At 53.4% G+C, this 12,961-nt stretch overlaps 2 protein-coding genes across 2 annotated transcripts; one reads left to right on the top strand and one right to left on the bottom strand.

Annotated features, from left to right (window-relative positions):
- Positions 1–425: 425 nt before the first annotated feature.
- Positions 426–1,977, bottom strand: LOC149861681 (pregnancy-specific beta-1-glycoprotein 6-like). The gene is made up of 4 exons (XM_090056042.1): positions 1,819–1,977; positions 1,217–1,591; positions 814–924; positions 426–540 (listed from the first exon to the last, which is right to left on the bottom strand). The coding sequence occupies exons 1-4, from the start codon at positions 1,886–1,888 to the stop codon at positions 485–487; spliced, it is 612 nt and encodes a 203-aa protein (XP_089912168.1). The 5' UTR covers positions 1,889–1,977; the 3' UTR covers positions 426–484.
- A 4,046-nt stretch (positions 1,978–6,023) lies between these two features.
- On the top strand, positions 6,024–11,755 carry LOC149861682 (phospholipase A2 inhibitor and Ly6/PLAUR domain-containing protein-like). The gene is made up of 6 exons (XM_090055325.1): positions 6,024–6,101; positions 7,987–8,101; positions 8,224–8,337; positions 10,007–10,159; positions 10,703–10,846; positions 11,335–11,755. Exons 2-6 carry the CDS (start codon positions 8,032–8,034, stop codon positions 11,538–11,540), a joined length of 687 nt encoding a protein of 228 aa, XP_089911451.1. The 5' UTR covers positions 6,024–6,101; positions 7,987–8,031; the 3' UTR covers positions 11,541–11,755.
- The last annotated feature ends 1,206 nt before the right edge of the window (positions 11,756–12,961 follow it).

Raw genomic sequence — 12,961 nt, forward strand, 5'->3', positions numbered from 1 at the left:
CTTCTTAAAGTGACCCTAGCTTCTGGATTTGGGGTCAGGGCAGGAACTCTGGGTCTCTAGCTCATCCATGTGGAGGGGAAGGGGAAGGGGAAGGGGCAGGTGGGTCTTGTGGCTACAGAGGATGAGAAGGGTGGAAGAGAGGGGGCTTGGGGGGCAGAGGAGACCCAAGTCAGGGAGGGGAGAGTGACACATCCATGCATTGGGGGAGGGGGACAAAGCCCCTGTTCCCAAATGAGTCCCCCTCAAGGGGTTGAGCAGAGGGAAGCCCCTGGAGACTCCTCTTCCCCACCAGAGAGCAGGTATAGGGGCTGGTGGGACTGAGGGGTCTGGGAGTAGCACAGCGCTGGGGTTGGGAGGGGCACTGGCAGGGCTGGGGGGCAGGGGGCTGTGGGCCGGGAGTGAGGGGCACTGGCAGGGCTGGCGGAGATATGGAAAGTCTGAGCTCGTCGCTCAGTACTGGACCCGTCCATCAGAGCAGGTCATCTTATATGGAGGGGGTGGCCCCGTACTTCCCAGTAGGCCCCTTGTTGACAATGGAAGCTGTGGTGGAGAGAAAGGAATTGCTAAGGATAACCCGGGTGTCCAGGCTCCCAGCCCACCCGCTCCCACCCCGCGGAGCTGGGGAGAGCCCAGGCGTCTGGGCTTCGGCTCTACCCAGCGCAGCCCAAACTTCCCTCTCAAGGGCTTGGAAAGAAGCCGGGCGTCCTGGTTTCCCTTACAGGGTCTCCGCAAGCCAGACGGCAGCACACAAAGGGCTCTGGAGGGAGTGGGTGCTGTCCCAGCAAGCACCAGGGCATGGGGAGAGGTCCTTACCTGACTGCCTGTGCCTGCCACGTAGGTAGAAGAACAGCCCCAGCCCCACAGCCAGGAGCACGATGAAGATCACGGCCACCACGATGATGATCACAAATGGGATACGCAAAGCTTGGGTGGGGGGCAGAGAGAGTTTGAACACCCAGCCCCCAATGCCCCACTCGAGGGGGGCACATCCTTGCACCCCCGTGCTCAGATCCCCATGCCCCCTGGCAGAGCCCCCACCTCTCTTCTCACACCCCATGTCTCCAGCCCTGTACCCCCTGCCCCCATCCTGTATTCTCCCTCTCCTTTCCATGCCCCGACCTTCGTTCACCTGCGTTCCTGTGTGGTTCAGCCTCCTCCTCACCCCCCGCAGTACTGGAAGCCCCTTCCCCCCACAGGTAGCCAGGGAGTGACTTACAGAACCCAGAGACCTCAATTTTGTACTCGGACGAGCCGTCCGACGTCTGTAAGGCGAGTGCGTAGGAGCCTCCATCGGTGGCTGCGAAGTGTTGGATTTTCAGGGAGCAGTCAGGCCCCACACTCTCGCGGCCCGTATAGGCTGAGCCATGGATCATGCCACCGTCTTTTTGGGGGCCATAGGTGATGATGAGTTTGGAGGGATGGGAGGTGCTGGTGCCACGGTACCAGCGGCAGAACAAGATGTTATGGGGGGCCGGGTGGAGGCTCAGGGTGAAGTCTTGGTCCACCACGGGGACAGATGGCTTAGGGATGAGAACCCGTGGCTCCTGCTTCTGGGTTGTGGCGGGTGGGGGGCAGCAGGCCAGGAGAGAAACTGGGGAGGGGAAGACAGGAAGGATGATGATGGCCCCTCACTCCCAATTCACAGCCCTGTGCCCCCCTATAGCCCCTGCTGGTTCCCCTCACTCTGGACCCACAGCCCCCTGCTCCCTCCCAACTCTGCCAGTGCCCCTTATTCCTGACCCACCACCCCTGCCTCCCCAGCCCTGCCAGTGCCCCTCACTCCCGACCCACAGCCCCACCTGCCTTTGGCTGCCTCACCTGTCAGGACAAGTTTCTTCCAGGCACCGTGCCATGCAGAGGGCTCTTGCCTTGCAGATTGGTGCCCCATGGTACTTCTCCTTGATGAGGTTGCAGGTGAGTAAGGGGGCCAGTCACAGAGCCGTGGGGTGTCTCAGGACCTGCACAGATCCAGGACTGATGGCGAAAGGGCCTCCAGGGAGCAGGTCTTTGTGGGGGAGCTGCCTGGGATGTGAGAGGTAGTGGGGAGGAGGGCTCTTGAGCAACCTTCCCCCCACTTCCCCTTTTGTGGCTCAGGTCATTGGAAATCTCTCAAGGGATAGAGACAGGAAAGGCTGAGCCAGCCCCCATACCCCCACCCCCATCCAGGTGCAGGGCAGAGGCATGACCCCCCCATTCCATGACACAGATCCCTTCCTTGGGAAAGAGAGGGATGAAGGGTTGAGAGGAGGGGCTGGAAGGGTGCAGGGGGCTGCAGGTCGGTGTGAGGGGCACCAGCAGGGTTGGGGGAACGGGGCTGCGGGTCGGGAGTGAGTGGCACCAGCAGGATTGGGGGCACAGGGGGCTGCGGATTGGGAGCAAGGGGCACCGGCAGGGCTGGGGGGGGGTGGGAGCTGCCATTTAGGAGGTAGGGGCACTGGCAGGGCTGGTGGGGCAGGGGTCTTCAGGTTGATAGGGGCACCAACCAGGCCTGGGGGAGGCAGGGGGCTGCAGGTCAAGTCAGGGGCACTGGCAGGGTTGGGGGAGCACTGCAGGTTGTGGGTTGGGAGTGGGGGGCACTGGCAGAGCAAACATCCCACTTCCAACATCCTCCCAGCCCTGCCAGTGCCCCTCACTCCTGACCCACAGCCCCCTGCCCCAGCAGGGCTGAGGTGGGGAGCGAAGGGCACCAGGGGACTGAGGGGTTGTGAGTTGGAAGTGAGGGGCACCGGCAAGCCGGTGGGGGACAAGGGCTGCAGGTCAGAGTGGGGCACCAGTGGAGCTGGTGGGTTGGGCGGGGGGCTGTGGGTCAGGAGGGAGGGGCACTGGCGGGGCGGGGGGGTGTTGGAAGAGGGACATTTGCTCACAGAGACGCTCGGAGCGGGGGCAGGCTCCAGTCTCTCCCTACCTCCCCTGGCAGGGGCAGAAGGGAACCCGGGGTGCTGGAAAGTCGTTGGTGGGAGGAAAACCACAAGGCCACGAGAGGAGTGCGGTCGGGCTGTGGGCGGCAGCAAGAGATTGCAAGAGGTGGTGCATGGCTGGCTCCGGGCCCAAGGGGGAGGGTGCCCGGGGTCTTGCCCACCCCAGGGGCACTGAGGCCCATGGGTCCTCCGCGAAGGCACATGGTGACCCCCAGAGGCCCCTTGGCCCAGCTTGGGGGCATCCTACTGTGTCTTGGAGCAGACCCAACTGCTGAGTTGTCCTTGCTCCAATGCCCTTGAGGTCCTGCCCACCCTCTCTGGACCAGGCAGCTTCCTGCAATGTTTCCCACTCCACGGGCTCAGCCAGTCGTGGCCTTCCCACCAATTCTGCTCCGCCCACACCATGGCAGCAAGTGTGGTGGCTTCCAGCTTGGTGGGTGGCCTGGAGAAGCCAAGATGGTCACGCTGGGAGGGTGGGGGCATGCTCCTGCCTCTCTTCAGAGCAAGGATAGAAGCTGCCTCCTGCTCTGCTTTCTGCTCCCTGCCCTGTGCCCCCTGCTTTTCTCCCCACTCCCTGACCCAATCAATTACTCTGCTTTCTGCTCCCTGCCCCATCAGCTGCCCTGCTTTCCGCTCCCTGCCCTGTACCCTGTTCCCCATCCATTCCTCTGCTTTCTGCTCCCTGCCCCAATCAACCACTCTGCTTTCCACTCTCCAACTCATCTCCTCCCCTTCTGCTCCCCCCCATCTGCTGCTCTGCTTTCAGCTCCCTGCCTCAGCTCCCACCTGCCACACCCAGAGGATGCCTATGTCCCTTTGGGCACACATCCCGCATGTTCACACCCATGCTAGCAGGTGCGCTAGGGGTAGGGCTCCGAGTGCTTGGGTGGCAGGGGGCGGCTGCTAGAGGAACTGGAAAGAAGATGACAGGAGTTTGTAGCAGCCCTGACCATCTGCAGCAGCACCTAGTGGTGACATCAGGTCCACAGCAGCAGCCCCCTGAAACACAGGGCAAGGCAAGACATTATTATCATATTTTCTCACATAAAATGCCTGGGGGCGGGGGAGGAGGGAGGGAGATCTTTCCTTATTGCAAATGACTAAGTAGTCCCATCAAGGGAGGGGCTGAGCTCCCTAGAAACTGCTGCAGCTTTTCATTTCAGTCACATCCAGGAAGCAGCAGGAACAGCTCTTACCATATTTCTTGCATAAAACATGCACTCCAATTTTCCACAGCTGGGCCTTGAGAGAAAAAAGGGCATGCTATATATGAGAAAATATAGTAGCGCTTCAGAAATAGGCACTGCTACACCCAAAGCAGGCAAAGATTTTGCATTCACAGACGTGGCTGGCAAACAAGAGCCCGAGTTGCTAAACAGCCCTGCATCTCCCCAGAGGCAGGACCAACGCCACAGAGCAGCGACGCTCTAGGCCGGGGGCTTCCACCCTTTCTAGATCACTGTAGCCCCCAGCAGCCAGGCACAGAGCAGCGTGCCCCCGGGCGCCGAGCGTGGGGGGGGGCACAACCTACGACCCCCCCTTCTAGCTACTAACAGAAAAGGGGCCCAGGGCTTTTACACAGGCCTCCTTCCCACCCCGAGTTTCACCTCTCCTTTCAGATAACTGCTGACAGATTACCTAGCCAGTCAGGCCCCTTTCCCTCCCCCTGGCTGTATAAAGGTTTCATGCCAAGAAGTATTTGGTTTTCTTTTAGCTGGGTTGTGGGAGGAGCAGAGATCTAGGCATGCTACCTAGGGGGGTTAGGAGCCTACTGGGGCTTTATTTCCAGAGGGTTTATGGTTTCCTCTGATCCCTTGTTTTCAGGGGATGTGTCTGTTCTCCATGTCTTGCTTGTCCTCTTCCAGACTAGCTTCACCTGGTGTGTTTTCAAGGCAGTGCCTGGTCCAGTACAAGTGGGGATATCAGCTAGCATCTGGGCAGGGCTTGGTCATGACTATGATATAGTTCGTGGGGTGGTGAGGCCATGCCTAGTTCTGAAGGGGTCCCTGCTTTTGTCTGGGGGCGCTGGGCAGTGCTTGGGGCTGGGGGGATGTGATCTTTGGGTAAGGTCTGGGCAATGCCTGGCACTGTGGGGACCCTGATTTTCTTCTGTAGGGGACTGGGCACGACCTGGTGCCAGGGGGTGAATGATCTCATTGGGGTGTCTGTGCAGAGCCAAACAGAGAACTTGTATCTTGGTGCCTCCCACCCATCTTTTTATGCCCCATGCCCCACCCCACCCCAAAGGTTGCTCCAGTCCAGCCTGGGTCATCATCACATTCCCTTTCCTTCCCCCCTGCCACCTCTTGTGGTCACGTCGGGCAGAGGCTGCCCCTGCAGCGTCCTGCCCCCGTGACCCAGAGATGGGGGTGGGCTGCCTGGAGTCTGCACTGCAGAGAGACGAGGCCAAAGGGGAAATAAGATGGGGACCAAGTACATGCAGGCTTCATGTGGATGCCACCAGTAGCCCTTGCTGTGGGCAGCCTGGGATGGGTGAAGCAGTGGCTCCTGGCACTGGCCCCCATCTTTGTCCTGTTGGCACTTCAGGGACTTGCCTGGGCCAGGACTTCTGGCCACCAGTTCCTCCTGGTGGGGAGGGGCAAGGATCGGCTGGGGTGGGGCAGGGTGGCTCCCCCATACCATGTGCCCTGGGCGGATGCCCACCCCTAAGTCCATCTCTGGGTCCATGCAGCGCCTGGTCAATTGGGCCACACTGTTATCTTCTGGGGAGATGTGGGTGGCCCATAGACTTATGGGGAGCAATCTTGACTGGGGGGTGTTGGGCAGTGCTTGGCAAGATGGGGACCCCATGTAGGCTGGCACTGAGTTCCCATTCAGCTTTTCCCTCCTGAACGCCCATCTCTGTGCCTGCTATAGAGGGCAAATGCCCTTCCTCCATGGGGCAGGATCACCTCTGTGATCTATTGGGGGGGTCTAGACACCACTCACTCCCTCCTCCAGCCCCTCCTGAGGATGTGAGTTCATTCTCACTGGTTCCTCAGTGTATTATTGCTCATTATTTTGACTCCTTGGTTACAGGGTGAGAGGTAACCTTGTCAACGGGGTATCGTTCCCCACCAACACTTCCGCTTTTGGCGTGCACCAGCCCGGCACAGAGGAAGGAAGAGTTGAGGACAGTGGTTGCTTCAGAGAAGAGCCTTGAACCTTTCTTGGTCACCAAAGGTAAGGCTTTCCTTATTTGCTGGGTGCTATGGTGCAAGGGGCTGTAAGGATCCGAGAAGAGCCAGGAGAAGACTGCATTCCCCACAGTGAGCTTGGGGAAGCTGATGGCAAGGCTTTTGGGATAGTCAGTGTGGCCATGACCACACCCAAAAGCAGAGCTCGGTTGTACCAGACACTCCTGGACCCTGCCTGAGGGCCCAGTAAAACCTGGAGCCCTGGACAACATCTGACACCTTCCCACAGTGTAGCCCAGCCCCCTTTGGGTGCTGGGTGCTGCCCAAGGCAAAACCAGGGGGCCACCTTCATATCAGGCATAGCCTAGACCCCAATTAAGATCCAGGCTCCCCAGGCACTGCCTCAACACCCACGACACTGGGGGGCCCATCAGCTAGCCTCACTCACCCTCCAGAAAGCCTCCTTTCATCTTAATACATCAAAGTCTCATTATTAGTATTTCAGAGGGAAATTGAGGCACAGAGAAGGGAATCGGCTGGACCTGGGTGGGTCAGGGTCTCTATAGCAAATGTGGGGCTAGATCCCCAAGTGTCCAGAGCCTCAGACTTCACTGCAGACCACTCTTATCTGCCTACTTGACTTAAGACAGTAGAAATGCTCTTTCCCCATGATCAGAGCAGTGTTCAGAGGCTGGGAGTGCAGGGATATACTCCTGGGCTCTTCTTGCTCCTTTCATAGATTTTTAGGGTCATAAGGGACCTCAGTAGATCATCAAGTCTGACCCCCTGCCTTGGGCAGGAAAGTGCTGGGGTCAGATGACCCTGGCAAGGTGATTGTCTAGTCTCCTCTTAAAGACCTCCAAGGTAGGGGAGAGCACCACCTCCCTTGGAAGCCCAGTCCAGATTTTGGCAATCCTTACCATTAAGAGATTTGTCCTAATGTCTAATCTAAATCTGCTCCCTGTCAGTTAATGGCCATTGTTCCTAGGAACCCCAAGGGGCATCTTGGTAAACAGACTGTTCCCTATTTTTTGCTGCCCTTCTCCCAGTGAATTTGTGGGACGGGATGGGACAGGATGGAAAAGTCATACCATACCACACCTGGAGGTGTGGATGGAAGCCAAGAGTCCAGGCATCCAGGCCACTCTCCTGTAACCTGCTCAATTTCCCCGTACCTGAACAGATATTGGAAGGCAGGCATCTGGGTGACTGGTGCCTCCTGAGTGAGGTGGGGGGTCACTTGCCCCCCAGCAGTCAGTCAGCGACCGGGGAGAGAGGCAGCAAGGAATGCCTCTGGTTTAGGCATCCTGGCTCAGGGGGGAGCCAATAACTCTGACTGGGGGCGGGGTCCTCCTGCAGCCGATTTCACCAACTTGGAAGTGTCACACCAGCCTGGAAATGCCAGCAGCGCAGCACTTCTGGGTTGGTGCAGTCAGCTACAGGGGAGCCCTCCTCCCCTTGGTCAGTGCGACTTGCCATGGGGGGACCGCAGGGATCGCTTCTCCTGGCGCCCTCCCTCCCTGGCTGGCACTCTCGGGGGCACCAGCACTGTCAGGGGGTGCACGTGCATCCCCATGCATACCCTGGGACACATCACCACTGCCCACTAGACCCCTTTCCCTGCCCCGAGGGGGGTAGAGCCCAGGCATCCTAGCTCAGAGCCCTTTGGCTTCAACCTCCCCCGACCCCGCTCTCCTCCCAGAGGTGGTTGAAAACCCAGTTGTCCTAGCTCCCAACCATGCCTTGCTCCAGCTCATCAGACCCCACTCTCCTCTCAGGGCTACAGGCCCCCCGCCCCACCTTGCTGTCATTCCCCTCCCAGATCAGGGATACAGCTTGGTTGTCTCAGCTCCCAGCTCCCCTGTTCCACCCAACTGACCCCCCGCCCCACTTAATAAGACCTTGATTTGTCAGTCTCTGGTGTCTTCCAGGCAAAACAACGGCTCCTACTGGAACTCAGTTCTTTTCCTGTCACCATGAAGTCTCCCCTCCCCCTTAATCTCTTCACGGCCCTCCTCACTCTGACAGGAGCTCAGATAACCAGAGGTAAGTCCTTTCCTGTATGGTCGAAGCATCTTCCAGTGGTTGCTATGTTCACCCAGAAGAATCAGATGGACACAAATATCAGGAGAAAAGCAATGGGATTCCCCCCCCTTTCTCCTTTTCAGAAAATTCCCTCTCCTGTTTCTCCTGCAAGTCTGGGGAGAGCTGCTCTCATGTGCCGCAGGTCTGCCGCTCAACTCAGGATGCCTGCATCTTTGTCTCAGAGCACAACACCCTTGGTGAGTAGTGTGGAGACTGTCGTGGTGGCTGTGATGGAGACATAGGTGTCCTCAGACACATGATTCACAGCTTCATTGCATATGTGACTTAGGCCGCACAGGAAAAGTCATTATTGCACAAAGATGTGGCTTGGAAAACATAGATCACTTCTTTTTGTAGCTGGTTTCTATCAAGCTTTAATTTGAATGTGTGACAAGTCATACACACACACTGGGCATGTCTATGTGTTCATTGATGTGCCTTAGTTACTGCACATTTTGTTTAGTACTTCTGACTGCTCCCCTCTGGCCTACTTGCAGGACCTGGTCTTCCCAGACCATGGAGCTCACGGAGAAAAGCCATACTTGTGCGTGCTCCCCAGGAGCTAGGAGCCAGGACACCTGGGCTCTCTCCCAGATCTGGGAAGGGAATGGAGGCATCATTTAGAGTGGGACATTTTTACTGACTTACTATGCAGTATTGCCCACGCACTTTTTTTTTAGTGACACTTACTGTGCATTAGCCTAATAACATTGTGGAGGAGGCTATTAGCATGGTTAATAACCACAATACTACTGCACAATGTTATTAGGCTAACGTGCAGTAAGCGTCTCCTATTGTGTTTGGCCAGGTCCTCCAGCACGGTAGGGTAGACTGCTTTCTCTCCTTCCCCTCTTCCCATTCCTGCAAGGGGACTCTGTGACTCAGGCTCCACTCATGCTTAAATCCTGCCACCCCAGAGTGCAGTAGCAGATGTCACGACTCGCTGTCCTGCCTTTCTTCCTTCAACCAGCCTTCAAGGCCACTTTCAGAAGCTGTTAGCACCTCTGTGTGTGGGGAACACTCAAGTGACCTGCTTTATTTGGAGAGGTGGGGAGGGAATCTGTGGCGAAACCTGTGGCAATCACCTACACTCACCTTTTCTTAAAGACTAAAACGAAGAAGAAAAGCTCAGGGACCCTGTGGGGGGCTGGGGGAACAGCCTGCTCCTTGCTCTGCCCCCTTTCACTTTCACTGTTTTCTGGCAGGTAAAAGGAACTGCTCTTACCATATGTCTTGCATACAATGTGCACTGAAACCTCCCATAGCTTTTTTGGGGGGAGGGAGATGGTAGGTGGGGGCGGGGGAGGGGGTGATATACAAGAGAAAATATTGTAGTCAAAGGGTGTGTCTACATGAGCATTTAGGCGACCCTAAATTTAATGCTCAGTATCTTACTGCACATGAAGGAGATTTAGGCTCATGTCTACATGTACACATGTTAAAGCAGATTAACACCATGTGCGCGGATTAATGTGGGACTAAAGTTAGTCCCAAGTCAGTCCATACACTATGTTAATGCACCTTAATGTGTCTTCACATGCATTAATGCACTTTATCTATTGGCGGCTAAACTGATACCTGTAAAAGCAGGTATCAAATTTAGGTGCATATAGCCTAAAATCACCATTTTAAGGCATTTAAGGGCATGAACATGTAGACACATGCTTTTCTTTCATGCACCTTAAATCAGGCTCAAGTGCCTTAAATTGGCACGTGTAGATGCACCCAAAGTGTTTCGAAGATAAGACTGTGAGATGCAAGGATCGTGGATGTTATGAATGTCTCCAATAACAAGATCTGCTGAATGGGTGAGACACTGGGGTTTTTTGGGGGATTTTTTTTTAATCTTGGTCTTCTTTCCAACAGGACCTGAAAGTACCGGCACGTATCAGTCCTGTACCAATTCGAAGAAAAGCTTCACTGGCTTTATGGGTCTTTACTTTGGGGAGGCCACAGTGGTAGAAATCAAGTCAGAGATCTGCAACACTGATGACTGTAATGCACAATCTATGTGGTCCAGTACGTATGGTTATTGGTGGCTTAGTCCAGTAGGCACTAACCATTTTGGTAGGAGTGGCACAGATTAGCCCATGACCTCCCAAAGTGCCAGATCACCTTCCCCTGCCCAATATGTCTTCTGCTTCCTGGGAACATCTCTCAAATTTGGAATGGGAGTCATTGTCAATTTCCTGTAGAGCCATGGCAATAAAAGTCTGTTTTTTCAGCTGCTTTTCCCTTCCAAAACCCGAGAAAGCAAAGCTGAATTCCAGTTTGAACCCCACATCCTATTTTTTCCCCCACCAAAATATTGAGCATTGTGCTGAACAACAGATTTCATTTCTTTCAAACAGATTTTGACTGTTTTCCTGGAAATGGAAAAATTTCAACACTTTCAAATGAAGGGGAGGGGGATACACACTTTCTAGTAAAAGATGCCAAATTTGGGGTGGGGGTTGGAAAAATTACCAATTATAATTTTTTTTTTTGGCAGTTCTACTCTTTGTGGCTTTTCTTTATTGATAATTATTTCTCCCAAGATGGTTTCTTGTTTTTGTTTTTTAGGTTCAGCAATCAACAGTGTTCCTAATGGCTTTCATTGCCCCTCATGCTATGCCCCGGGTTTTAGTACCTGTGAGTGCACTGGAAACCTCCGCTGCAAGGGAGGGGCCAACCAGTGTATCTCTGCAGTTGGGCAGATTTCTCAAGGTATGTTCCCATCTAATTTATGTCATCAGCCTTCTGTTGAAGGATTGAGGCCTTGCAAGGCTTCCCATTGGAGTAGGGTGGAGAAATCAATGACAGGGAGCCTCAGTGTTTCCTTTTAGCACAATGAGTTTCATTATATCACGCCTAGAACAGGGGTGGTTACCAATGGCGTTCTGGAAATCTCTTTTTTTTAGAAAATTCAGCTTGTAGTTTTGGTGGTTGGTTTTTCAAGATGTCCCACTCTAGTTGATACCTCCCAGCCTCCACTCCCTTCCCTGAACTGGGAGAGAACCCAGATGTCCTGGCTTCTAGCTCCTGAGGAGACCACACAAGTATGGCTTTTCACCATGTGGTCCATGAAGACCAGATCCTACGAGCAGATGAGGTCAGAGGAGAACAGTCAGGAGGGCATGTGTGGGGTTAGGAGAAGAAAGGTCAGAGTCAGGGCAGGCTGGGGCTGATGGCTCCTGGCACTGCTCTCCCTACAGGAGGTGTTGCCATTCCCTTCGCTGCCCGTGGTTGTGCTACACAGACTGCCTGCCACCTGACCACCCTGGAGGCCGGAGTGTTCACCTACAACCTGACCCGGCAGGACTGCAGCCCAGCACGCCATGCACCAGCCAGTGGAAGCCCCTGGGTGACAGGATGCGCCCCCTTACTCCTCCCCAGCCTCTTTGCCCTTTTGCTGCATTAACTGCCCGCTTGGTATCTCCTGGGTATCAGGCCTCAATCGCACTGGGGTCCGTGGAGAGCTGACACCACCCCTTTCCCTCTACCCTTTGCCTCAGTTTCCCACCTGAGGAAAAAGTGGGATGCAAGTACCATATTTTCTTGTATACAACATGCTCCTGCATATGATCCACATTTATTTAATTTTGCTTTTAATTCCATTTTATTAAATTCTATCTTAATTCCATGGTTAATTAATTGAAGGTAAATTTAATGAACAGTTACATTAATTTGAATGTAGTTAATTAAAAATTGAATTAATTGAAAAACTCCATTAATTTGAATGACTTAAAATTACAGATTAAGTTGAGCAGCAGAAAGATTAAATTAAATGAATTAAAATTAATATAAAATTTATGCCATTTTTCATTTTTATTAATGCGCTTTTATTTTTTGTTTTAATTTATTTTCTCTTAAATCCATGGGTATTTAATCAAAACAAATGCAATTAAATATTAATTTAAATATAATTAAAATCAGAAATTGTATTAATTAAAATTACATATTAACGCAAAATGAAATCAAATGAAATACATTTCATTAATATGAAATTAAAATGCCATTTAAACTTTTTATTAATGCCATTATAAAATACAAAATGGCGTATTTAAAATTAAAGATGGCATTTTTAATTTAATTTAATTTAATTTAATTTAACTTTATTTTATTTAATTGCAAGGCAAAATGGAGAGAGATGGTTCCTCCCCCCGCCCCCCTCCACCACTTATGTCTACATAGAGCTGAGAGAGTGTCTTGTCTTCAGCTGACTCACCTGCCTTTTCTTGTTTAACTAAAGCTGACAACTTGGCTGCTGCTGAAAAGTGGTCTCCATGGGTAGCTCTTTTCAAAATCATAGATTCAAAGTCCTCCAAGACAATGAAATCAGAGGAGAGAGGCCAGAAGCAGGTAGTCGGCAGAAAACAAGCAAGGTTAGTTTGATTAGTGGAACATCAAGACGCTTAGAAAGGAGAGGTGGTTATTAACGTCTCTAAAGTGAAAAAGCCATTAAGTCATTTCACTCTCTCAGGTGCCTCAATAGTAATACAATGGCGGATGCACTGTGGAGTACGAGTCGAAGCTGGGGGCTTCTATCTGAGGCAGAAAATCAGGTTCCCTGCTTGCTACATGCTCTCCTTTTAGAGGGGGAGGGGGGAGAAGAGGTGCAGTTTATACATGAGAAAATATGGTCCTCCACCTTTGAACAATGTTTTGACACATGGTTGGACCCCTGGGGTCAAGATACTGATTGGGGCTTAATCCCTTCTAGGACCTGCCCCCAACCACTCAAGATCTGCAGTAGGACCCAGGGGTCTGAGCTCCCGATTTCCCTTTGCTCCTACCCTGGAGATCTCAGGTTGGGATGTGGACCCACAAGTCTAGGATCCC

Source organism: Crocodylus siamensis, chromosome 6 (assembly GCF_052110815.1).
Source record: "Crocodylus siamensis isolate JL-2025a chromosome 6, ASM5211081v1, whole genome shotgun sequence".
In the NCBI taxonomy this organism is placed as follows: Eukaryota; Metazoa; Chordata; order Crocodylia; family Crocodylidae; genus Crocodylus; species Crocodylus siamensis.